Below are 26,183 nucleotides of genomic sequence, written 5' to 3'. Positions count from 1 at the left end.
GTGTGGGTGTGTAGAGAGAGAGAGAGAGAGAGAGAGAGAGAGAGAGAGAGAGAGAGAAAGAGAGATCAGAGAGAGAGAGAGAGAGAGAGAGAGAGAGAGAGAGAGAGAGAGAGAGAGAGAGAGATCAGAGTGAGAGGGTGTGTGTGAGAGAGAGAAATAGAGAGAGAGAGATCAGAGAGAGAAAGAGAGATAGAGAGATCAGAGAGAGAGATCAGAGTAATTTGATGATGATCCCGATCAAACTGTAAAACATTTACTGTACAGTTTTCTGTTTAATTTTAAAAGTACAGCAGATTTTTGCAATAAACAATTGGAATATACGTATTTGCAGCTAATTACAGTCCTTTTTACAGTACGCCATTGTATGTTTTAATGGTTCTCCATTCTAGCGAAACAGTGTCTGTGAGGAAGGAGACAAATCAGACATCTGGGTGACTCATCCGTCACCTCCGCTCCATTCCCAGTTAAATTTTGCTCATCTAAAGGTCACAGCAGTTCAAATTACAGACCTCCGCTGATGAACTAAACCCTGTCTCCCATCTCCCGTCTCCTGTGACCTATAGCATGAGTGGAGCTCATCGCTGAGAGCTTCTGCAGCTCAGAAAACTCTCAGGAGAGGCGAAGCTTCCTGTGTGCTCCAGCTCTGTGTGACCCTGAGCATGATGTTAGATATGCTTTTCGTAACTGTCAGAAAAATAATCTCTTGTTTTAGAATTAAACCTCTAGTTCTTCATAAATGTACATATTGCCTTACAAGGCAATAAACACAAGCCAAAATTAATATCGATAAACTAGACATGAAAATATTACATTTTAAAATTATTTTTGCTTTAGCTGCTTTTAGGATCACAGAGAAAATAGGGAAAAACTGAATAACACGGATAAACGTTTAACACTAAACTGTGAATTAGTGTTAAACAATCCTCCATTTTTTTCTTGGTTTTTCTTGGATATCGCTCAAAATGCAACCTTAGGCTTGGTTTGCCTAGGAAGAAGAAGAGAAGAAGAAGCCACAGACTACGAGAGAGAGAGAGAGAGAGAGAGAGAGAGAGAGAGAGAGAGCTAATATGCAAGAGAGAGAGAGAGAGAGAGAGAGTGTGTGTGAGAGAGAGAGAGAGAGAGAGAGAGAGACAGAGAGAGATCAGAGAGAGAGAGAGAGAGATCAGAGTAATTTAATGATGATCCCGATCAAACTGTAAAACATTTACTGTACAGTTTTCTGTTTAATTGTAAAAGTACAGCAGATTTTTGCAATAAACAATTGGAAAAATATACGTATTTGCAGCTAATTACAGTCCTTCTTACAGTACGCCTTTGTATGTTTTAATATAGTATAATATAATAATAGACTTTACATCAATACACTGTAGTAATATACTATAATACAGTAACTTAATTAATTAATTGCCTGATTATTTCAAATGACATACATTTGAGGCTCAATCACGGCGGTTTGAAGCTGCTGGGGTGTTTAAACTCTATCCTCTGATCTGAGCTCAAAAGCTTAACCACAGTTTCCTTTAATTAAACTGCACTGATTCGACCATCCTCACCTTTTAATCATCTCGCAGTAAAAGATGAAGCAGAGCAACGTTTTTTATACCAGAGTAGTTTTGTGAGGCTGAAATAACAAGAGCAGAAACAATATGCTAATTTTTCAATTTCAAAACTGGGAATCTTTCCCATACAGGTTACTACATTAGATGTTAGTTGCACTGTGTGTTGTGTTTCTTGGTTCTAAATCCAGCTGTAATCCAGCGCTCTAATTGTTCGGTCAATCTTTAGAGTACAATTTTATAAAATAAAAGAATCGTTATTTGCTGTACTGTAAATCTGGTAAATACACCTACTCACACTTATTCACACACTCCTTCATACGCTGAGATAATTATTCTAGGTGTGAATGTGTTGTGTCTTGTGATGGTCCCCGTTCAGGGTTTATGAAATAATCCTTCAATAATTAATACAACTAAACTGTCTGATATGAGTCTTTCAGCAGCCAGTGCAGGTTTTATAGTACAGAGGTCAATGATGCTGTTTTCCCACCAAATAGACATAGAACCTTTTCTAATAATACATTATGATAACATGCACCAGTTACATGATGGTTTAGTGTTTAGTGTTTGTCTCGCACCTCTGCTGTTCTTGGTTTGAGTCCTGCTTCTGTCCTGTGGGTGTGAGTCCAAAGACATGAGCTATAGTGCTGATTGGCATCTCTTATTGTCTGTAGTGTGTGAATGTGTGTGTGATATGTTGGCAACCTGTCCAGGGTGTCCCCTGAGTATCCACTGAGCTCCCCACCCCTGTGAAGGATAAATTGTGTATCAAGTGAATGGATGGAATGAAATAGAGTCAGGTTCAAATGTGTGAGAATAACACATGGCCTAGTGGTGGATTTCGTATGCTAGTGCTTAAGGTGTTGGACTACAAAACAGAAGGTTGCAAGCTCAAATTTCAGGTTTTACAAGCTTCCACTGCTGGTCCCCTGAGCAAGGCCCGTAACCCTCAATTGCTCAGTAGTACAAAATGAAATAAAATGTAAGCCGCTCTGTATCAGGGTGTCTGCCAAATGCAGTAAACACAAGTCTTAGACATTGCTGTTGCTCTTGTGTGGTGGTTGTTGTGACATCAAATTTCCTCTTGAGGATTAATAAAGTACTGCACTACTTTCCTACACTAATATAATTTGTAATAAGTACTGCTGTATTAAATATATATGTAAGTATATAGTAAAGGTACAGTAAAGTATATAGTAATGGGGTGTGCATACTTATGCAACTAGGTCGTAATATTATTTTTTTGGTCATTTTCCGCTTAAAACACTCGATTTGATTCACTTGAATGTTATCAGGTTTCTGTATGAAATTATGGGTGGAAAAAGATCATGATATGAATTAACTTGGTTTCATTTTTCATGTAACAGACTTTTGATATCCACTGATAAAAGTTAAGGCTAGTACACAGACTTTCCAGTGAAACAGGACGGGTATTTTATTGAGATTGATGACCGTTCAGAGATCATATTCAAATGATCTCATTCAGTTCAATTCAGTTCAATTTTAATTCAGTTCTATTTTCACGTTACATGTACTGTACTTTCTAGCTTTTGTCTCCTTTATAACACCACTGACAGCATTTTCCTGTGATATGACACGCAGAACTGTGATGTTTATCTTGTCACGACAGCCACGCTAATCTTTGTGGTGCTTATTGAAAAAATGTTGGCTAAGATAATGAAGCTAAATAAATAAGCTTGTATTAATTAACACCTGAGAATAAGAAATTCGGGCTAATCATCAATTGGAGGTTTTTTGCAGGGATTTGGGGAAATTCAATGTTTTTTTTTTGTTTTTGTTTTTTTTTAAATTCTGTGCTTTTGAAGGAAGAATAATATGTTTATTAATTTTTAAAAAGGACGTGTTTATTAATTCATTTGATTTTTTTAATTTATTATTTTTTCAAATACATCTGCCACCCTCATGTTTAATAATAATGTTCTTATTATTAATGTCTCATTTTCTTCTTGTTATTTTTCAGTCTTTTGCAACTGCAAAAATATAACCTTGTGTGAAGAACGGTGTAACGTCTTTGAAGGTGACGTCACATAAGAGAGTTGAGATGAAACCTTCAGTATCCACATGTTTATAAAGTCTTTATTATTATGGCTCTTTTTTTAGGAGTCCAGAATTTGAGCTGCTTTGGACAAAGGATTACAGATGCAATTATACATTACTACTGTGTCTGGAATCCTGGACAATACGATAAATATTTTCTCTACATTAAGCAGTAAGTTGTTCTGGCAATTCGATTTCCGAGGACAATAACTTCTTGTTGATGTTTTATCTTCTGTGTGAACTGGGGCTGTCTGGGGAATAAAAAACACTAACATGGAGGCATAATTTAAAGCCTTGTTCTTAATATTAAGTTTTGTGATGTAGCGTTAAACTAGGCTGAGATTCTGTTACTAACTCAATATGAATGCTATTCATTTTCCAACAGCACATATTGAAATGTTTTAGTCCTCTTATTTTATAAACAGCAGTTCCCTCGCCAGCTTTTCTGTTTTTCTCTCTTGAAGTTAATACATTTTCAATTAAGGAAACGTAATGTGCAAAAAAACTTCTTTGTCAGCTTTAACTCTGTGGTGCTGACACTGGACGCTCCTTTCGTACTAAATATCTGTACAGAAAAATTCATTTTCATTTTAATGTGGAGCTTTTAGCGAGTCACCGTGTGAGATGTTACTCTAGAAATGATAAAATATTAGAGCAAGCGTTTTAGTGTAATGATTGGTGCTGGAATCCTCTGGCCAATCAGGATTGAAGACTCGACAGTGCTGCAGTACTTTCCTTGACTGTGAAAATATAGAAGGATGTAATGGAATGAAAAACAAACTTTTGTCTTGCAGAAGGAGATGTTTTCTAAAGCTAACAACAAACAACATACTAAGCATTAAGGAATCCCCAATTTCTCTAACAAATGACAAAAACCTGACAGCATTCGCTATCGCGATGAGCGACGATCAAAAAAGATGCGCCTTCGCAAAATTCAGCGGACATCCATTACTTATAAGTACGTGCATTTTTGGCAGTTCATACCATTTTAAATATAGTTTCACCATAATGTTTGTAAATAATATAAAAAAGTAACTGTTAACGAATAATTATGTAATATGTAATATAATAATCGATTTTTAAATAGCTAAACAAATATCTTTTTATTTTTAACGTTGTTGGTTTTTTATCGCTAACAGTCATGTTTGTTATATTTCAGTACAGTGTGGTCCACCCATCAATGTGTCTTTCAAGAGAAGTTACGGTTATTTAAATGTTACGGCTGAATGGGATGACAGCAGTGTGAAACAGTATCATCTGAAGTACAGGGAACACAACACCACTGTGTGGAAAGAGGTAAAAATAAAGATAAAGATCAGCCTCCTGCATATGAAACCACAGCCATACGCATGTTTTGAATATTGAGAGACCCAAAAAGAGGTCGCACTACACATTTCTATGTGAATAATGCTTTTTAACGTGTATTATACACACTATGTGAGTTTAAGGACACCTGATTTGTGGTTCTTCCGCAAATTGTTACCACGATGATGAGAGGATTCATTCGTGTAGGATTGCTTTGTGTGCTGTATCGTTACAATTTCCCAGAGGCTCTAACTTGTTCCAGTATGACAAAGCAAACTTTATAATGAAGACCTGGTGTGTTAAAGTGTGTTGAGTGAAAGAACTCGAGTGTCCTGCACAGACCCCTAACTCTGACTCAACGTAACCTAAGACATTTGGGATGAAATGGAACAGATTGTACCCCAGCTCTCCTCACACAACATCAGTGTCTGATCTCGCTAATACTCTTGTAGTGGAATGATCACAAATCCCCACAGTCACGCTCATCTGGTGGAAAACCTTTGCAGAAGAGTGGGAAGCGGTGCACAGACTTTTGAAGCATGTTAGAACTCCAGTTACTGAACTATATCCTTAATTCCAGAAATATTTTTAGACATATTAAATACCTGAGAGGCTGAGAAATGTATATTACTCATAAATTAGGTGGAAATGCAAATACAGTGCTGGTTCCAGTCTTTATTTTTTAATGACATCATAGCATGTCCTAGCATGATAACTTTAGCAAGTTCTATGCTAATGCTTAAGTAATAAATTATCTAGCAAGCATGACTATAAACAAAAAACTCACCTTTTATATAATTTATAATTATATATTGTCTCATCCAGCATTCAGAAGACTAGTTTCCGAGCAACTATTAAAAATCATTTATATAGTTAGCTAGGTAGCTAAAAACGTCAGAACAAGTCAAGCCCAACATGACACAGCATTGTTTTTCTAATATCTAATTTTGCTCAACACTTTTTGAATATTTCGCCACTATCACATCAGATCACTTTCGTGTCGGGTTACATAAGGACAGGACATATAACAACCAGAGAATTGTATGAGCAGTTTGTAAACTATGAATTGTTTTGAGATGTGAAACACATCCTCTACATTTTCTCATGCTGTAGGTGAAGTCCCAGACCAGCAGAGACTGCACTGTGGGAGATGTTGTCTCGTCTCAATCGTATGAAATGCAAATATGGTGCGTTGAGACTCCAGAGTGTCCTCAGTGTCCTTTGAGTGAAGTCATCAGAGTCCCACAAGGTAAATTCGTGACATAATTATCAAAAAGTATAACTTATTTTAAGTTATATTATTATCTTATTTTTAAGACATATTTTATACCACAGCAATCCTGGATACTTGAAACTGATTAATCGGGAAGATTATGTTCAATATTTTGTTCCATATGTTGATTTATTTCCTGTAACAGCAGCACTGACAGTAGTGTCAGCTACAGCTACTGTATAGTAGTTTATTAGTAACTCACTTGCTGAGATTATGTAATATTATGGATATCCGCTCACACTGTTATTTTAAAAAGGAGAAGAATTTATTTTATCACATATAAACTAGAGCACAGTGAAATTCTTTCTTCACATATCCCAACTATGGAAGTTAGGGTCAGAGCACAGGGTCAAACATGAAAGAGCGTCCCTGAAACAGAGAGGGTTAAGGGCCTTGCTTAAGGGCCCAACAGTGGTAGCTTGGCAGTGCTTTGGCTTTAACCCTGATCCTCTGATCAATAAACCCAAAGCTTAACCACTCCACTGCCAGTGCTGATATTTAACATATAAAAAAAAACGCTTATAAGGGACGAACTTTTATGGAAAGAATCTCCAGCTAGCTCTAGCTAGCTAACTAAATAAATTCAGAAATTAACATATAGTTTATATATAACTATATAAATATTAATTATATAAAAGGCAAGTTTTTTGTCAGTACTTTGTTGCACTTACTTTTCCTGCATCTAGAAGTCAGTTTTTTACAGAACAGATGATTTTACACCTTTCTGACCTTTCTTACATTTCAGCTCTTTTCATTTCATAATCTACCAGAAAAAGAAAAAAGAAGTGATAAATATAACAACACTCTTCCTCTAAACATGAAAAAAAGTTTGACCTGTCATTTGGTAACACTTTAGGACATGATGTTATTCTTGATTATTTTCCTACAGCGACAAAATTGAAGGTTTTATTTCTTAGTTTAAAAGTTTGATTGCTTAGAATATGTATTTGTACGCAAGAAAATGCTGCATTCTGTCTGATTGGATGTTTTACTCACCAGAATTATCAGACGCACCTGTAATAATTGAAACTGGTTACCGTCTGGTTCAAACCGGACAGAGAAAGATAACTGTGAAGTGGGAGGTACGAGCTCAGCTGATTTTCTTTACTCTTCATTCTGATGCAAAAATCTGTTTGTTCATCTGAAGGAAACTGCACCGGTTATGAAATGATTTTTTTTTTCTCTTTGGTATTTTTTTTATTAGTATGTCCACAGTCATGCAGTGGAATTCTATAATGTGACGGTTCAGAAGGCATCTGGGGAACCTGCTGTAGAGAGCAGCTATTTCCTCAAGGTGCAAAGCGTCACTTTGTTTTTGTCTTATTCTGCCTACAAACTAAGCATCAGCGCTTTAAACAAAGCCGGACAATCGCCTGCTGCGTTCTTGGACGTAGACGCCTTGGTGGATCGGAACGGTGGGTCATCTAAGAAATTTGTCGGAAAACTAAGAAGATATTCGTGATTATTTACTTATTTTAGTCGAGTACATTATGACACTAGCATGTAAACCAGATTTGTTGTTTTTCTATATCTAATGTAGCAGCTTTGATGTGTTTTGTTTGTTGCTACAGACGAAGCTTTTAACGTCACTTTGAACAGTAATAACAGCTTCAGTCTTTCGTGGAACAGCACGCTGTCAAGGAAATATCATTGCTATTCTGTTGAGTGGTGGGCAACAGATGAGAAATTATCTTACAAACCCATCTACAAGAAGAAAAACTACCATACTATCCAAACTCAGAACGGTACCTCATTTTAATAGCTCACAGTTAATTATGCATTCGTAACATGAAATATTTGATGGAAATACCTTACACTTTATTTTACCTATGCATGTTGAGTGGTTGCATCATAAGGCATGTTGCATCATAAGGAGTGATCCTGATTATGCCTCATTATTCAATGTCAGTTTTGTGTATAATTATTTACAGATCAGATTCTACCTGTGTGGTTTTGTGACATTAATTAATCCTGAATAAGGTCTTTCGAATGCATTATAAAGCATTATAGTGCTTAGAATGTGCTCTTAATTTATTATGTTACTCTTTGTGTCTTATGCATTATGAATGGTTATAATGCATTTTATTTGATGTAGCAATCATAACATTATATTGTTAGATCATCAGTGTCATAAAGATCAGTGTTGATTTTATTTACTAATGATAGAAATATTATGAAATAAAATTCTTTCAGCATGATTGTAACATGTGACAATAAATAATCCTAAACAAGGCCTTATGACCGTCATTATAACCTGGTAAGAATGTGTTTATACGTCTTTATAGAAAAAAACAAAAAGTAAAAACATACATGAAACATACATGGTAAAAAAACAAAAATAAAAACATAAATATTTTAGAGCTTTACGTGTTCTATGCATTGGATAGTTATAATGCATTATAAGTATCGTTCCATCCATCCATCCATCCCTCCATCTTCTACCGCTTATCCGGGGCCGGGTCGCAGGGGCAGCAGTCTGAGCAGGGACACCCAGACTTCCCTCTCCCCAGACACTTCCTCCAGCTCCTCCGGGGGAATACCGAGGCATTCCCAGGCCAGCCGAGAGACATTGTCCCTCCAGCGTGTCCTAGGTCTTCCCCGGGGCCTCCTCCCGGTTGGACATGCCCGGAAAAGCTCCCCAGGGAGGCGTCCAGGAGGCATCCGGAACAGATGCCCGAGCCACCTTAGCTGACTCCTCTCGATGTGGAGGAGCAGCGGCTCTACTCTGAGCTCCTGCCGAGTGTCCGAGCTGCTCACCCTATCTCTAAGGGAGCGCCCAGCCACCCTGCGGAGGAAACTCACTTCGGCCGCTTGTATCCGGGATCTTGTCCTTTTGGTCATGACCCAAAGCTCATGACCATAGGTGAGGGTAGGACCGTAGATCGACTGGTAAATAGAGAGCTTTGCCTTGCGGCTCAGCACTTTTTTCACCACAACAGACCGGTATATCGACCGCATTACTGCAGAAGATACACCGATCCGCCTGTCGAGCTCCCACTCCATCCTTCCCTCACTCGTGTACAAGACCCCAAGATACTTAAACTCCTCCACTTGAGGCAGGAGCTTTCCACCAACCTGAAGGGGACAAGCCACCCTTTTCCGGCTGAGAACCATGGCCTCGGACTTGGAGGTGCTGATTCTCATCCCCGCCGCTTCACACTCGGCTGCAAACCGTCCCAGTGCACGCTGAAGGTCCTGATTTGAAGAAGCCAACAGGACAACATCATCTGCAAAAAGCAGTGACGAAATCCCGTGGTCCCCAAACCGGACACCTTCCGGCCCCCGACTGTGCCTAGAAATCCTGTCCATATAAATAATGAACAGGACCGGTGACAAAGGGCAGCCCTGCCAGAGTCCAACATGCACCGGGAACAAGTCTGACTTGCTGCCGGCAATGCGAAGCAAACTCCTGCTCTGGTTATATAGGGACCGGACAGCCCTTAACAGAGGGCCCCGGACCCCATACTCCCAGAGCACCCCCCACAGATCACCACGAGGGACACGTGTCGAATGCCTTCTCCAGATCCACAAAGCACATGTGGACTGGTTGGACAAACTCCCATGAACCCTCCAGCAACCTGGTGAGGGTATAGAGATTCCACGTGTTCCAGTGTTCCACGACCGGGACGAAACCCGCATTGTTCCTCCTGAATCCGAGGTTCGACTATCGGCCGAATTCTCCTCTCCAGTACCCTGGCATAGACTTTTCCGGGGAGGATGAAGAGTGTGATCCCCCTGTAGTTGGAACACACCCTCCGGTCCCCCTTCTTAAACAGAGGGACCACCACCCCAGTCTGCCAGTCCAGAGGCACTGTCCCCAGCCGCCACGTGATGTTGCAGAGGTGTGTCAACGAAGACAGCCCCACAACATCCAGAGACTTGAGGTACTCAGGGCGGATCTCATCCACCCCCGGTGCCTTGCCACTGAGGAGCTTCTCAACCACCTCAGTGACCTCAGCTTGGGGGATTGATGAGTCCTCAACTGAGCCCTCTGCCTCTGCTTCCTCAATGGAAGACATTTCGGTGGGGTTGAGGAGATCCTCAAAGTACTCCTTCCACTGTCCGAGAATGTCCCCAGTCGAAGTCAGCAGATTCTCACTCCCACTGTAAACAGTGCGAGCAGGGCACTGCTTCCCCCTCCTGAGGCGCCGGACGGTTTGCCAGAATGTCTTCGAGGCCAACCAATAGTCCTTCTCCGTGGCCTCACCGAACTCCTCCCAAACCCGAGTTTTTGCCTCTGCAACCACCCGGGCTGAAGCTCGCTTGGCCCTCCGGTACCTATCAGCTGCCTCCGGAGTCCCCCGAGCCAACCAGGCTCGATAGGACTCCTTCTTCAGCTTGACGGCATCCCTTACTTCCGGTGTCCACCATCGGGTTCGGGGATTGCCACCACAACAGGCACCGGAGACCTTGCGGTCTTCGTCGACAATGGAGGTGGAGAACATGGTCCACTCAGACTCAATGTCTCCAACCTCCCTCGGGATCTGGTTGAAGCTCTGCCGGAGGTGGGAGTTGAAGATCTCTCTGACTGGAGACTCTGCCAAACGTTCCCAGCGGACCCTCACAGTACATTTGGGTCTGCCAAATCTGTCCAACTTCCTCCCCGGCCACCGGATCCAACTCACCACCAGGTGGTGATCAGTTGACAGCTCCGCCCCTCTCTTTACCCGAGTGTCCAAGACATATGGCCGGAGGTCAGATGAAACAACCACAAAGACGATCATCGACCTCCGACCTAGGGTGTCCTGGTGCCATGTGTACTGATGGACACCCTTATGCTTGAACATGGTGTTCGTTATGGACAAACTGTGACTAGCACAGAAGTCCAATAACAGAACACCACTCGGGTTCAGGTCGGGGGGGCCGTTCCTCCCAATCATGCCCCTCCAGGTGTCACTGTCGCTGCCCACGTGAGTGTTGAAGTCCCCCAGTAGAACGACGGAGTCCCCGGTCGGAGCACTTTCCAGCACCCCTCCCAGAGACGCCAAGAAGGTCGGGTACTCTACACTGCCATTTGGCCCGTAAGCACAAATAACAGTGAGAGACCTCTCCCCGACCCGAAGGCACAGGGAAACGACCCTCTCGTTCACCGGGGTGAACTCCAACACATGGCTGCTGAGCTGGGGGTCTATGAGCAAGCCCACACCAGCCCGTCGCCTCTCACCGCGGGCAACTCCAGAGTAGTAGAGAGCCCAGCCTCTCTCGAGGAGTTGGGTTCCAGAGCCCAAGCTGTGCGTGGAGGCGAGCCCAACTATATCTAGTCGGTATCTCTCAACCTCCCGCACCAGCTCAGGTTCCTTCCCCCCAGCGAGGTGACATTCCACGTCCCTAGAGCCAGATTCCGTGTCCGGGGATTGGGTCGCCGAGACTCCCACCTTCGACTGCCACCCAATCCACATTGCACCAGCCCCTTACGGTTTCTCCTGCAGGTGGTGGGCCCATAGGAGATTGGCCCCACGTCGCTCCTTCGGGCTGAGCCCGGCCGGGCCCCATGGGGTAAGACCTGGCCACCAGGCGCTCGCATGCAAGCCCTAACCCCGGGCCTGGCTCCAGGGTGGGGCCCTGGTTGCGCCATACCGGGCGACGTCACGGACCTTGCTTTATTTTTCATCATAAAGGGGTTTTGACCCGCTCTTTGTCTGGCCCGTCACCCAGGACCTGTTTGCCTTGGGAGACCTTACCAGGGGCAAAAAGCCCCAGACAACATAGCTCCTAGGATCATTCAGGCACGCAAACCCCTCCACCACAATAAGGTGGCGGTTCAAAGAGGTATCCTTCGTGTATCGTTCGTGTCATAATAATATAACATCAATAGCAAAAAGACACATAATTCAGTGGCAGTAGATTTTGTTTATAATTATTGTTTATCCAAAATCCTCCTTCAGGGATGTGTGACAATAAATGAATAATTTTATGAATGCATTATAACCTGGTAAGAATATGCTCATAGATCATCATAGATATGTTTTAAGGACAATGTTTGCTCAGGGAAAAAATATTTATATTAACAAATCTTTCAGACCACTTTTATAACACTACATAGTTTTTTGTGTAATATATAATTATTCTAAGCAGCACTTTTCCTTGTGCAGTTGCATTTCGGCCCTATAAGAGATACCACTTTTTCCTGCATGCCAGGCATGAAAAAGACACCTGCAACCTGAAGAAAGTCAATAACAGTGATGAAACTGTTGGAAGAGCCCAGGTGTACCTCACTGAAGGAAGTCAGTTTCACACTTTCGCAGTCACTAATGTCACAAATGTAAACCTTATAACGACTTACGCTGACCTACGAGTCCTCTTCTCTTAGCTCCACTAACTGCTCCTGGGAATGTTAGCAGCTCTAAAGTTACCCAGAATTCCTTTGTGATCACATGGAGCCCGGTATGTGAGGAGGACTTGCGTGGCTTTCTGCAAGGTTACATCATCCGCCACACACAAGACAACAGCACCAAAGGTGAGTCCAGAGCATTTTGACGAAGTGGTTTCCGTTATTCTGTAAAGTCAAGCAGCAGCAGAAAGGAGCGATGGTTATGTAATGTTGGAAGGATACCAACCAAGTGAGAATAACCTTACTAATGATTCATTTCCTATACTAGTATTTCTCCTTGTGTATTATTCTTTACATTAAAGCATTTTGGGAAGGAAATTTTCAGTTTCAGTAACAATCCAACTAAAGCTATATATAAACAATTCTTCTGCTGTTTTTTTTTGCATTTGCTCTATACAGTATTTCTTAACATGTTTTAATAATACACATCTCCAACAGTACTTTTTTATGATTCTTTGAAGGCCTAATGTAAATATCATAAATAGCAATTCAAACATGTAAAAATATTTAGCTTGTTGTTTAATTATCAATATTCTGCACATGTAGATGTGTTGCCAGATATCAGAGTGCATCCTAGCGTGAACAGCTACGAGTTGCTGAATCTCAGAAGTGGAAGCATGTACTGCATGGAGCTGTCTGCAGTCACGGCTGCAGGGGAGGGAAAGAGGAGTGAATCGAAGTGCTTTGAGACGTTGGGTACGTTTATTTCACACTAACACACGTTAAGTGATTTTCACACTATCCGGTGTTAACATCGCGGATGTAAAATGTACCTGAATATCTGCTTCCTCAGACTCGGTGGCTGTTGTTGGAATGTTGGTAGGAGTCATTGCAGGTGTATTTGCTCTGCTACTTGCCACTCATCTCTGCTTTCGGCTTTTAAAAAGGTAAAGCCCACGTTTTAGCACTTTAAGTATTATTTTAATGACAAAAAAGACATGAAAGATTTGACGCCAAACATATCACTATCACCTAGATCCAAGAATATGCTATGGCCGAGTATACCCAACCCCTGCAACAGTAACGCTGTACAGAAAATTGAAGGTGGTCAGGACCTGGTGAGTTTTATTTGGACGAATATTAGTTGTGTTGGAATGATAAAGGTTTTTCTTAGAATTAGTTTCATATTGAAGTAACGTTTGTCAAGAAGGTACAAGGTATTGATGTTAAAAATCATAGGAATGTTAAGATACTCAGAAGTACCTTAACTCTGTGTGTTTTTTGTTTTTGTTGTTGTTTTATTGTGCAGCAATAAAAGATATGGGAAGAGTTACAGTTAGCACACTAAAATCTAACGTTGTTACCCTAGGTATTTTTTCCTCTTTATACCACAGCAATTTACCAACAATTACATGTACTCATTTATTAAAGAAGAACACATTATGCTTTTTTTTTTTTTTTTTTTGGATTTAGCAACCGTTAATATTGTCAAACATCTCTAACAACTAAGTTCCTGTTCTCACACAGCTAGAAACTGCTGTTTCCTCCCCAGTTCTTGCACTTGAAGTTAATAATAATAATAAGGAAAACAGCAGTTTTCATGTTACTAAGAAACCACAAAGTCCTCTTTATCGAAGACTCTCCAGTGGTGGAAACTGGAAACTCCTTTAGTAAATGTTAAATTTAAAAAAAAAAGTCTCACGATGTCAAGGTTTACACGTTATTTTATTTATAAATTTTATCTTTTATTTAATGAGAGTGTGTGTGTGCCCTGCGATGGGTTGGCACTCCGTCCAGGGTGTATCCTGCCTTGATGCCCAATGACGCCTGAGATAGGCACAGGCTCCCCGTGACCCGAGGTAGTTCGGATAAGCGGTAGAAGATGAATGAATGAATGAATGAATCTTTTATTTATTAGTCTTATATTATGTGGATTGTCCACCATACCAAGATTAGAAACACAGCCATTCCGATTGTCAGAGCTGCAATTACAGAAAACAAATCAATAATTTCTGACCAATCAGTTCGAAGAAGCAATAGTGTTAATGTCAGTTTTCTTAGAAAATTGTTCAGTCTGATTTCCGTTTCAGAAAGTTGACTCTCCTTTAGGAAAATTGTAACCTTTACCTAACTCTTTTCCTTTTTGTATGCGATAAAAGTATTAACGTAATAATATATTTTTACTGTATTTCTTTACAGGAGGTGATGGAGCTTCTGAGCAGGCCTTATCTTGAAGAGACGGAGGAACATGTGTTTGTATTGGAGGCCAAAATGGAGACACAATTTGCCTCTCAGGACCGGACCAAGGCCAACCTTATACCTAATACATCATCTCCACCTGAGAACAAACCTTCATCTCCTACAACTTCAACCACAATAGACTCCACACCTAAGGAAGCTTTTCTTATAGACAGTAATCATAAAGACTCTATACAAGATCTGCCTGTCGGAGCTAACAATATACAAGAACCGAATAAGGTATTAGGCACGGTGTCTGTCTCCACAGCTGTAGCGAAGCCAACGAGTGCTTTTATGAGTGACTACACCACTATGGATCTTTTCCACCAAATCACCAACGCCATGCCTCCGACTCTTTCCAGCTCAGGAGCACCTGTTTCAGATCCAAGTCAGGAGTATCTCAGACAATCGCTCTCTTTATCCGAGAACATGGAAGCGGATCCTGATCAAACCTATCTTGCAGAAAGCACCGTCGATACGTTTCTTTAACTGTATATAAATACGTTCAGTATACAAACCTATATAACCACAGAGTTCAAAGAACCTCCAGCCACCTAGATCTTTTTCAATGTATCAGGGAATATTTATTCATTTTACAATGTACTTTTTCGTTTCCAAAAATAGGTCAAAAGTATCGAGACACACTGCACTGCAAAAAAAAATCTAGGTCACAATTCTCACATTCTCATTGTGGTTTTTTTTTTTTTAACTTTTAATAGTCATACAGTGAAGTGCAAAGGTTTACACCCCAGTTTGTTTGTTTTTTTTACATATTTAGAAAAAAAATGGAAATTGTATCTTTATTTTACATTTCAACAGCAAAATACAGTTGTAGAAAGTTGCATGTCCTGCAATCAGACAACAACCCACATATAGAAAGAATTGCAAATGTTCCCCTCTAATAATATCACGTTATACACACTACAAACCTTCATTATTGAAATGAACACGTTCTGCTTTAAGATACATTTTTTTGTTTTTATTTAACCGTTTATTTTGTCCTAATAGTGTGCACTCAACTATATACACACAAATACACATGTATGACTGAATAACATCTTTGACAAAAGTAAACAAAAAAAAAATAAATTTTCAGAACCTTTGTAATGTTCCCAAACTCAGATTAGTTCGGATTTCTTTCATGTAGTCATACGTCACTGTTTTTACTTCAAATTTTGCACACTTCAGACTTGCACATAAAACATGACGTAAAGGTGAAAAAAAAAACTGAGAATATCTGATGAACTGATAACACTGTACAGTAAAAGTACTGTATGCCTCATCATTATTTACTGATTAATGCAAAATACTGTGCAAAAAATACATCTAAAAAGCAGTGACTATGGCGTTTAACGAGCTAGATAAATGCACAGGCTATATCTAGGTTTTATAAGTATACAGAATATGTGCAACTTTTTTTTTTTTCCAGGCACTTCTTACATACTAGGTGTTTTTATCCCCTCCTCCTGTGTATTTCATTCAAACGTGTAATTACTAAGGTTATACACTTTAATTATTGAGGGCATTTGCATAACTACATCAAATAAAAGTGGAAAAAGAAGTCCCTGGATTCTAGTAAAAAGTCATTGAGAGGCAGGTCCATGAGGTGCTTTCTATTTAAAAAACAACAGAAAGAGAAGAAAGGAAATAGAAATCCTGAATTATATAGATTAGCCGTAACATTAAAACCACTGACTGAAGTGTGAAGTCAATAATATGATTATGCTGTTTCAGTGGAAGCTGTCAAGGGTGCGATAAAGCAGTGAAGTCAGTACTCAGAGCAGGAAATAATGAGCCAGCATAAGGATTTGGGCCGCACGAGCGAATCAGAGCATCTCCTGAACATAGTGTCTCGTAGGGTGCTGCTAGTACGCAGTGCTAGATACCACAGCATCGCCTTCAGGTGTTATGGAGTCCGTGCTTAGATGTATTTAGGCGGGTGGTTTTAATGTAACGGCTAATCGTTATACGTACACAAAGCATCCAGTATATTTCAATATAGCTCTTATATAATTCTCACAGTTCTAAGAATCTAACAACATGATGGAGTGAAAGGAGAGAAAACACTGTACAGAGAGGAACATGAACATTTCAAGTATGTGAACCCCGGTGAAGTGTCCGATCTCTGTGGTCCTGCTTCACTCCGTTGTGGAGAACTCTTCGCCCTCGTCTGCGTGCATGCTGCTGTACTCGCCGTTGTGATGGGCGTGAGGAGAAAAGTCTTCACTGGCACCTGAGCCCATGTCTTCACCGTCGCTCTCGTAGTCCTGTTCCTTCTGCTTGTACCCGCTTTCCGTCTGAGAAAAAACACCACACGCAGGTTATAGAAATCGTGTTCAGTGGGTTAGCATGAAAAGAATAAAACACTTGGGTGATGTGCCGGATTATTTTCCTATGTGTTACGTCCCATGATTCATGCAACAGTTATTTGACAAGAATTACAATACTTAATATAATAAATGATCTCATTCATTACAATTTATTTACATTTAAACCAAAGCACCGCTAACATCCCACCACCATTTTCCTGTCAGTGAACTGCCTGTTTTCCTGTTATTTCTGACCTTTTGCTTTAGCTGAAAAAGCAGAAATGTGTGTTCAGTATAGATGTTTGCAAACCCTTGGGACAAAATGACAGTTAAATAAAAACAAGCACCGCCCCAGACGAAAAAAAAAAAGCCATCTACAAAACAAGATGAATCTGAGACCACAAATGATAAATACCAGGCAGAAATGCTCTGGCCCCGTTTCCAGAGATAACATCGTGTTCTGAAGTATATTATCAGTCTTATTTTTCCACTCACAGCTCCTTAGAAGTAGGCCATGATAAGTGGAACTGATTGTAATCAGTCAGATGTGAACAAAGGCAGACGTGTTCAGGTGAACGGTATCTTCAAACGACTATCTGTAATGATTACCGCCTTAAATCTAGAGCACCAGAGACACAGGTAATGTCTCAATATCCTGCAGCTTTACAGCTTATCATACCATCTATATCACTTATCACTGACGGTAAGTTTGGTAAAAAGGAGGCCAGCAACAGGGCTGAACATTTTGTTTAAGGGACAGCTTTATATTCACTGTTGTTAAACCTACACCGTAAACCTAGACCAGGGGTCGGCAACCTTAAGGGGGTCGGCAACACTCAACGAGCCATTTGGACACGTTTTCCACAGAAAAATAAACACAGGGAGCCACAAAACCATTTTGACATCTAAAATGAAGATTACACTGCATATATCGTTTTTTCTTTTCTTGCATTTATCCATGTTTGCCTACCTGGGGTTGAAAACTTGATCTGAATCGAATGAAAATTTCACAACGGCGGATTTCGCAAGTCGGCAGTTATGATGCATATTATGAGCGACAAAAAAAATTAAACACGGTTTATTTTAATGTTACAAGAGCATCACAATCTTAGATTTTTTTTAAAAAAAAACTAACTAACTAAAATAAAATAAATTTAAATTAAATATTTATTTCCCAAATCTACAGGGAGCCGCAGCAGAGGGATGAAAAAGCCACTTGCGGCTCCGGGGCCGCGGGTTGCCGACCCCTGACCTAGACCTTAGTGATGAACACAGTTTCACATATCTTGGTACTTGCAGAGGCTTTAAAATGAATCCGAGTATTTTTATAGGAACCGTACCTGAGTGTATAACTCACCTGTTTGGCTTTAGCTTTGCTTTCCTTTCTGTCTGAGTCTCTGCTCCTCCTCCTGGATGTTGATCTGTCTCCCCATTTTCTGTGGCTGCCCTGCCCATGTTCTCTCCTCCTGTCTTTCTTTCCCCTGATGGTATGAAGGAGATACCTCCAGACATTTCACTTTCACTCACAAATAACTACTGAGAATGTTGTATGATAAAAATAAAAAGGTGGATTTATTTACCTCTTTGGTGATGGAGACCTTGCTTTCTTTCTTACACACGTGGAGCGTGATTTGCTGCCCTTTCTGTGTCCCCTAAAAAAAAAAAAAAAGTAAAAAAAATCTTTAGATCCTTAGAATCTATTTCAATGAGGCATCACTGTCTAAGTGAACAAATGAAAAGTTTAGTTGACCTGCTGTTGCTTGGGGATCTTGAGGATGGTCTGTAAGCTTTAACAGGCATTCTTCCCTTTTTGTCCCTTCTCCTATCATCAACATCGTCCCCCCTCCTCATCTTCCCGTCTCTGTCTTTCCGTCTTTCTCTAACAAAAAGTAAAGATACAAGCAGTAAAAAGACATTTTAATAAAGAAAGGCTTTGGATGTTAACGTGAGTAAGCCTGTGGCTCAAAATATCTGAATGCAACAAGTGTAGTGTTCACTCTAACCTGGAGTGTGAGCGGCTGTATCTCCTGTCTCTAGAGCGTCTCTTGTGCGAGTCGCTCGTCTTCTTCCATGACTTCTGTGATGTCCGGCCCCTTACACACACAGCAAATCAAATTAGACACATGAGCTTTGTTAAAAAAGGAAAACTGGCATAAAATGCACATGCTCTTTAATCATAACACTGTTTGACATGCATCACTGGGGTTAAAACAAAAGGCACCTGTGTCTGGATCGGGAGCGTTTCCGTTGCGAGCGAGAACGTGAACGAGAGCGAGATCTGGAATGGGACCTTCTCGATCTCCTGGATGTGCTGGATGAGCGCTTTTTGGTGTCGGCTGTGTGTGTAACAGAAAACACGTCCGATTCTCAACATAAAGATAACCAAAAAGTCAGGTAAACGCAGGCTACTATAAAACTCTCTTATTCGATGTGTACAAAGTGTAAAGCATGTGAATAAGAAGAACCTGGATCAATGGCTGCTGCTATGCTGGACTGAGCCTCTCTAACACGCTTCATTACGTCCTCCAGTTCTTTAGCAGCAGCCTGAGGAGTCATCTCTGGCGGCTTGACAATGGCATTGTTGGAATGGTTGATCCTAACATAACACAGAACGTATTCTAGTATATTTATGTCCTTAAATGTGTATACATTTCAATGATACTTATTGAATAAGTATTAAATCGTGCATAAGCATAAATCGTGCGAACATATATGGGAGGTACCGGTGACTCACTTTAAAGGTCTGTCTCCGAACATGACTCCGTTCAAGGCGAGCGCTCGTGACACATACTCCTGACCGGCGAACTCCACAAAGGCAAAACGTGTTGGCTGAGTCTCGTCTCCCGCCATGCGCACAAACTTCACCTCGCCGACCTGTTTGAAGAACTCCAGCAGCTGCTCTGCTGTCGTGGTCTACGAGAGGAAATGTCAGAAAAATACTGAAACACGATTACAACAGTAAGGCTGCCAACGTATTCATATCCAGTGTTTGTTTCCTTTGTGAACAATTTCCACAAAAACACATGAGCCAAAGTCAACAACATGGATATTACAAACAATGTTCAACTTTAGAACCGAATAAACACCCGTTTTACTGGGTACCTGAGAATTGAGATTGCCGACATACACCGTTCTGCGGATCTCGTTGATTTTGGACGGGTCCACGTTGCCCATGATAGGGGGTTGAGAAGGGATGGTGCTCAGTGGTGAGTCGAGCCCAAGGTGCAGCGGTCCCCGGGCTGCCAGTGGCACACTCAACTGCTGAGTTATGGAAATATTCGAATCAGTTACAGTACAAAAAATTTACAAAAGCTCATACATCTGAATTTTAAGTGTTTTTACATGTACAAAATGATCTGGTAAAACTGTTTCCACACATTTCACCAATCTGATAACAAGGAATCGTGAGTGTTTTATTTCTTTACATAGCAAAGCTGTCTCAAAGTTGTCTCAAAAAAACTCCCAGTTCCGAAGAGGTCTGCTGCGTTCGACTCGCCTCGTAGGTGAGAATCGCAGGTCATTTCCAACAGATGAGGTGAAACAAAACGTAGCTGTAATGTGGATTAATGGGACGTGGTAGCCTATTGGTTAAGTTGTTGGGATACCAATCGGAAGGTTGAGGGTTCAGAACCCAGGTCCATCAAACTGCTACTGTTGGGCCCCTGAGCAAGGCTCTTAACCCTCAAATGCTCAGTTGTATAAAAATGAAATTAAATGCAAGTGGCTCTGGATGTCTGCCAAATGATGTAAATGAATGACTGAAATTATTTACAATAAAGTGCTTTATGTTTACTCCTAATATGATGTGTGCAGCCATGTTGATTTGATGTCACTTTGTATACAGAGGATGACGAGCTGCGTCGATGAGCCGAACACAGCATCATCACTACAAAAATTCTAACTAAACTCCCGGGAATCGTTAATAAACCTATATGATCTGAATTAGCTACTGAAGAGAAGACATTTGCTCACATTCGGCAGCGGAGCAGGGCTTGGGATGGGCAGCAGTCCTCCGCCGGGCATCAAACTGGGCACTGGGGCTGCAGGTGCCAGGAGGGACAGAGCCTTGGTTTCCTCTGGGATCTTTCCTATGAGGCAAGTGACCTGGTGTGAGAGTGAGCAATAAAGAGCCACAGCACTTTCTCCCTTCTACATGAACACAATAGAGAGGAGATCCAACACCGATCATACATGAGCCTGTCACTAGTCCAATTTACAGCATAGCTATCTTTTAAGCCTTGTTCACGTTACTATTGTCCTAAAAGTAGCATATATAAACCAAACAAAAAAAAATGTCCATTTCGTGGTTTTTTTTTCCTCTTTAAAAAAAAGAAAAGAAAAAAAAGAGAGAGAATCAACACAAATGTAGAGAATGAGGTAACACTTTGTGGTATAGGTCACCTGGACTGGAAACATAATGGGCATGAACCGTACGATATCAAGCATGGGCGCTTTTCTCCTTGGGGCAATCGTGTCGCAGTGTTGGAAAGGGTGTGCAACACAAGACAACCGTTCATGTTGGCTGCATCACTAATAGCACACAGAACATCAGATACAGAAGAGAAGAACATTTTCAGTTTCTTTTAAAAAGGGGGAAAAAAAAAAAAAGGAAATCAATTACCTCCTGAACAATAAATGTAACTCGGGAATAAAAATATAAGCAGCTTCCGGATTTTTATTTATTTATTTTTATCTAGTCTTGGTAAAAATTCATTCTTGCATGCGTTGAATAAAAGAGTGTCTAAGAATTGATAATACTGGGTAGGAAATGCGCATGGATAGATTAGAAATTAAATCGATTCAATTATAAAATTTTAAAGAGACATTGTGATTGTGTGAATCTGTAAATTCCTTAGTCCTTAAGTAAAAGGTTAATACAAGTTAATATAGTGCTCGATAACGGTACGCTGAAAGAGTATTTAGGGTTATCGTACAGGATCCTTAAGTCAAAGTGAAAACATGGCAATACTGACAGAGAGAGAGAGAGAGAGAGAGAGAGAGAGAGAGAGAGAGAGAGAGAGAGAGAGAGAGAGAGAGTGAGAGTGAGAGTGAGAGTAAGAGAGAGAGAGAGAGAGAGAAAAAGAGAAAGAGAGAGAGATTAGACACAGAGATCAGAATGAATCGCCAGCCACAGCTGCCTGTGTACCGTTCAATTTCCCCTCCATTACTGGATGCCAACCTGGACAGCTTTGAGACACGCAAAAGTGGACAACTGCATAGGGAAGAGGAGGGGGTATGTGGGGACTTGGGGACAGAAGAAATAAACAAAAAAAAAAACAAAACAAAACAAAAAGAAACAACACAATGAAATATGCAACAGCCTCTTCTAAGAGGCAAACAAGACATAATGTCAGAGAAAAAACAAACAAAACCAAAAAAGAGACAAAAGAAAAAGAAACAGAAAAAAAAAAAAAAAAAAAAGAGACAAGGTGTCCATCTTGGAAGGTTCAGCAGCTATGCTCCTGGTCACAATCCCCCCTTGAAGGCAGCGTTGGCCCCAGCGGGTTTAGTGGCTTGGAAAACAAAGCCTTGAGTCAGGCTAGGGTAGTACTGTAACGCCTGGGCCACTCTAGTCATCTGATATGCACACATAATCAACACAGAAAAAACATACAGAAACCAAATTAATTAACGCAGTAAGCCATCCTGCAGCACCAAGTCACGTGGACAAGCAATTTTGTTTTGTTTTGTTCAGGAACAGATCATCTCATTTAGGATGCCATCGTTCATAACAACACACTGCATACTGTTTATTAGGGCAAAAAAAATAAAAGTGTTAGGTCTAGTTATTGAAGTACAGCTGTGTTTCATAGTCACGATATTAACACAACAAAAGCACACACGGACACTGCACAGCCTTTTCTCAGAAGCTTGAGCAAAAAATGTAAAGAAAAAATAAAATCTCACGCCTCTTTGCGAAAACATTCGATACACATAAACCCTAGTGCGTTATGACATTTATACGTGCCAACAAGCAAAAAGGCTGTATACACCTACATGTGCTACAAGCCCTGTGAAATAAAGTAGATGTGCTCATCAGCTTTAAAACATTTCATTTCCTAATTCGTTTTTTTTTTTAACCCGTTGATCGTTTTCTATAGCAGGGGTCGTCAACTGGGGGTATTTCAGCAGATAAATCCACATCGTCTCGTTCTCATTAGAACACACTGACTCTAGCATTTATTTTTAATACAACGCTTTTGGAGCAGATCCTCATTTCAGTCAATTACATTTTTGTGCAAATTAGTTCGCAGAAAGCAGCTCATCAAAAATGGGGCATTTTACAAATTGTATAATTTATTTCCACTCTCTGATCTGATTAGCTCAGTTATAAATGCTGGTTATAAATATGGTGGTGATGCTGATGACTAAAGCCCTACTTGGTGTGGTCAAGTTTATCAGGGGGTCTTCTGGAATAAGATTTTACAAGTCTCCTCTGTGATAAAGCTCTAGCATCTAGAGATCAACAAAATGATCACAAGAGAAAGTGAGTTTGTAGTAGGTTGTTTTTTTCTGATCTCAGATGTGTCCGTCATATGGTGACAATCCATTCACAAGCGGTTGAGGAGGTGTCAAAAACACAGGCATTTATTTCAGTTTGGGGCAAAACAACGTTCCAGCAATGGCTCCAAAACACAATGGTATACGAGAGGCATTCGTTTTTCTTTCTGTGTCTCAGAAAGCTTTTAATATCAGGGGAGAGCCTCTGATAGGCAAAACTTAGCAGTCACTTTACAGTAAAAGATCCAACACAAGGGGCAGAAAATTACTGGAATGTGGATCCATGTGGGAATAAATTGATCTGATGTTGGCTGAGTTTTTTGGGGGGAACAGGGCTGAATCAGATGGAAATAAAAATCACAAAGGAGCACATGTAAAATAGTAAATGACCCCAGGACTAAATGCAAGTTTAATCCTGTCCAAATAGGGCTAAAGCTGACTGGACAGAGAAGCAGGAGATTAAAACATGGTAAACTTATTTAATCTGCTGTATCTCATGTATAGCCCTAAACTAACTATTAATGCTTAAGCATAAAAAATAATATTATTTATAAGAAAATTTCATGAATGGATGTATTTGAGTTGAATACCCCTGTTATAAAGAGACTGCAAACTAATATCAACGACACGTACCTGAAGCCATCAAACACATTTTGTCTACATCCTTAAGCTAAACACCATCAACATCAAATCTCTGTTTCTCTATTAAACCACTCAAGCTTCCAAGTAATACTAAGCCACTAAATCTACCAACGAAACAGAAGGAACAAAAATGTCAGACAAGCTCTGCAGGAAATCCTTAAAGCCATCTGTGAATGTAAGGAACAGGAACGTTAGGATGAGGTTACTAACCTTCTGCACATGGCACGACAATAAGAGCTCTGTCAATAAACACAGTGTTGGTTAAATGCTGGGCCACGCCAACACTACTTGGCTCCTTGTATTTTATGTAACACACTTTAGATGAGAAGGATAGTGGCGTGTGGCTGGAAAAGAACAGAGACACCAAGAAATATTAGACAAACAGTTCTTTAATACCGAACATCTTTATTTTACTATAAAATCTACCTATCGTACATACACTGACCAGGTACACTTGTTCATTAATACTGTTATCTGTCCAGCAGTGCAAAGCATTAAATTATTCAGATACTGGTCAGGTGCTTCGGTTGTCTCATAATCTCAGTGACTTTAACTGTGGCATGGTTATCGGTGGAAAATTTGCTAGTTTGAGTATTTCAGAAACTGCTGATCTTCTCGAGAGTTTACAGCAAACGGGGTGAGAACTAAAGTTTCCAGTAAGCATCAGTTCTGTTGGCAGAAACGCCTTGCTGATGAGAGAAATTGAAAAAGGGTGGCCAGACCGGTTCAAGTTGAAAAAAGTGTCACAGTAACTTAAATAAACTCTTTTTACAAACAGCATGAGCAGTGAAACACGACTGAACGCACAGCACCGGGGCTGTAGAAAACATGAATATAAGGAGCTCAGGCTCATTGAAACTGGACAGGTCAAACAGCAGGTGGTGAATTTGTGTGTTTGAATATTTCTTGTCACACAATGAACAAGTTTTGATGACTACCATGACAAATGACGAGCATTTACACGTCTTATACATGGCTATGTCATGCTGGTCATGAGCCAGTGTCTTGAATCACAAATCATTCACCAAATCAATATGCAATAGAATAACAAAAATAGGGCATGAATGTGCAGCTGACAAATCTGTTATGCAATCATGGCAACATGGAGCAAAACTGCAAAGGAATGTTTGCAACACCTTGTGCAAGCTGCAAACGAGCAAAGTCTAGTAACGGAGGGTCTTACAAACATAAGCATGGTGTGTTTATAGAAAAGTGGCCAGATAAATGCGCATTATTATTGCCTCTTCACTGCAAAATCTTATATATATATATATATATACACACACACACACGTTTTATTCATGTGCGACAGTTTGTACACGTTCCCTAACCAGTTGCACGGTTTTTTCGGTGAAGGGAATATCTAAAAGCTCACAAATCTAAAACGCATACTTTTGGTTAATTATGCTGTACTTATTTAGATTAACAGACAATAAAAGGTTAAGATAATGTGTGTATTAACACATATTATTAACGTAGTATTAACTTTTTCTAACTGACTGTTTGGACGTCACATTTACGCTTTAAATCCACAAACACATTTGAGGCCAAATTACAAAAGAAACATATCTGTATATTAAATTCTGCTTTTTAATGCATATAATACTAATAATCAGTTTGTAATTGTGGTAAACATTTAGCTGACTAAATTAAGCAGGAAACATAATATAAACCACTGTTGCTCAGAACAACATATATGGCTCTGTAACTTGCTTGCTAACGCTCAGTTGAACAGGCCTGTACATCCTCGGTGTTTCCTGCTTGGCGTAGCCCGACAGGCGTGCACTTACTCTGGAGGGTAGAGCCGTAACTCCTCGATATCTCCGAGGAAACCAAACAGAGTTCGCATTTGTTCACTATTAACAGACGCGGATAAGTTGGTAATCTGAATTACCGCCGTACTCGGCATCCCGTTCATTTTTCACGAAAATACTGTAGATAAAATAAAGGTTCACATATGTGTATATACAATCACAAGTAGCTAGCGTGCTAACATGCTACACTGCATATCATTTGCTGAATCGTTCGCG

General features: G+C 40.4%; 2 protein-coding genes across 6 annotated transcripts in view; one reads left to right on the top strand and one right to left on the bottom strand.

Annotated features, from left to right (window-relative positions):
* Nucleotides 1-15,269, top strand: part of LOC132840653 (oncostatin-M-specific receptor subunit beta) — a 17,926-nt gene extending 2,657 nt beyond the window's left edge. The window contains exons 3-16 of the mRNA XM_060862476.1: nucleotides 3,538-3,594; nucleotides 3,678-3,786; nucleotides 4,409-4,572; nucleotides 4,774-4,910; nucleotides 6,033-6,168; nucleotides 7,192-7,274; nucleotides 7,397-7,607; nucleotides 7,764-7,937; nucleotides 12,285-12,416; nucleotides 12,503-12,649; nucleotides 13,070-13,219; nucleotides 13,317-13,410; nucleotides 13,500-13,581; nucleotides 14,663-15,269. Coding sequence (XP_060718459.1) covers nucleotides 3,538-3,594; nucleotides 3,678-3,786; nucleotides 4,409-4,572; nucleotides 4,774-4,910; nucleotides 6,033-6,168; nucleotides 7,192-7,274; nucleotides 7,397-7,607; nucleotides 7,764-7,937; nucleotides 12,285-12,416; nucleotides 12,503-12,649; nucleotides 13,070-13,219; nucleotides 13,317-13,410; nucleotides 13,500-13,581; nucleotides 14,663-15,190 — 2,204 coding nt within the window. The 3' untranslated portion in view covers nucleotides 15,191-15,269. The remainder of the gene's footprint in view (nucleotides 1-3,537; nucleotides 3,595-3,677; nucleotides 3,787-4,408; nucleotides 4,573-4,773; nucleotides 4,911-6,032; nucleotides 6,169-7,191; nucleotides 7,275-7,396; nucleotides 7,608-7,763; nucleotides 7,938-12,284; nucleotides 12,417-12,502; nucleotides 12,650-13,069; nucleotides 13,220-13,316; nucleotides 13,411-13,499; nucleotides 13,582-14,662) is intronic.
* On the bottom strand, nucleotides 15,263-26,183 carry srek1 (splicing regulatory glutamine/lysine-rich protein 1). 5 transcript variants are annotated; one of them, XM_060862480.1, is made up of 13 exons: nucleotides 24,364-24,498; nucleotides 22,157-22,587; nucleotides 21,412-21,540; nucleotides 20,983-21,159; nucleotides 20,113-20,271; nucleotides 19,745-19,923; nucleotides 19,476-19,606; nucleotides 19,232-19,346; nucleotides 19,014-19,103; nucleotides 18,761-18,889; nucleotides 18,591-18,662; nucleotides 18,368-18,491; nucleotides 15,263-16,998 (listed from the first exon to the last, which is right to left on the bottom strand). In XM_060862480.1, exons 3-13 carry the CDS (start codon nucleotides 21,454-21,456, stop codon nucleotides 16,840-16,842), a joined length of 1,380 nt encoding a protein of 459 aa, XP_060718463.1. In that variant the 5' UTR covers nucleotides 21,457-21,540; nucleotides 22,157-22,587; nucleotides 24,364-24,498; the 3' UTR covers nucleotides 15,263-16,839. The 5 variants fall into 5 exon arrangements, with proteins under 5 accessions (XP_060718463.1, XP_060718460.1, XP_060718461.1 ...); XM_060862477.1 differs by lacking the exons at nucleotides 21,412-21,540; nucleotides 22,157-22,587 and adding an exon at nucleotides 25,944-26,183 and having other exon boundaries at nucleotides 20,983-21,098; nucleotides 24,364-24,497; XM_060862478.1 differs by lacking the exons at nucleotides 21,412-21,540; nucleotides 22,157-22,587 and adding an exon at nucleotides 25,944-26,183 and having other exon boundaries at nucleotides 20,113-20,268; nucleotides 20,983-21,098; nucleotides 24,364-24,497.

Source organism: Tachysurus vachellii, chromosome 26 (assembly GCF_030014155.1).
Source record: "Tachysurus vachellii isolate PV-2020 chromosome 26, HZAU_Pvac_v1, whole genome shotgun sequence".
NCBI lineage: Eukaryota > Metazoa > Chordata > Actinopteri > Siluriformes > Bagridae > Tachysurus > Tachysurus vachellii.
The sequence above is the reverse complement of the archived record's forward strand: the minus strand, read 5'-3'. Positions and strand labels throughout refer to the sequence as shown.

What these genes read in the sequence shown, in the direction of transcription:
- srek1 (XM_060862477.1), bottom strand. Translation starts at nt 26,071, where the DNA reads ATGAACGGGATGCCGAGTACGGCGGTAATTCAGATTACCAACTTATCC. An exon ending in TACAGCCGCTCACACTCCAG is followed by an intron (nt 18,890 to 19,013) that starts GTTAGAGTGAAC and finishes ACTTTTTGTTAG; the next exon opens with AGAAAGACGGAAAGACAGAG. An exon ending in AGGTCTCCATCACCAAAGAG is followed by an intron (nt 18,492 to 18,590) that starts GTAAATAAATCC and finishes TCATACCATCAG; the next exon opens with GGGAAAGAAAGACAGGAGGA.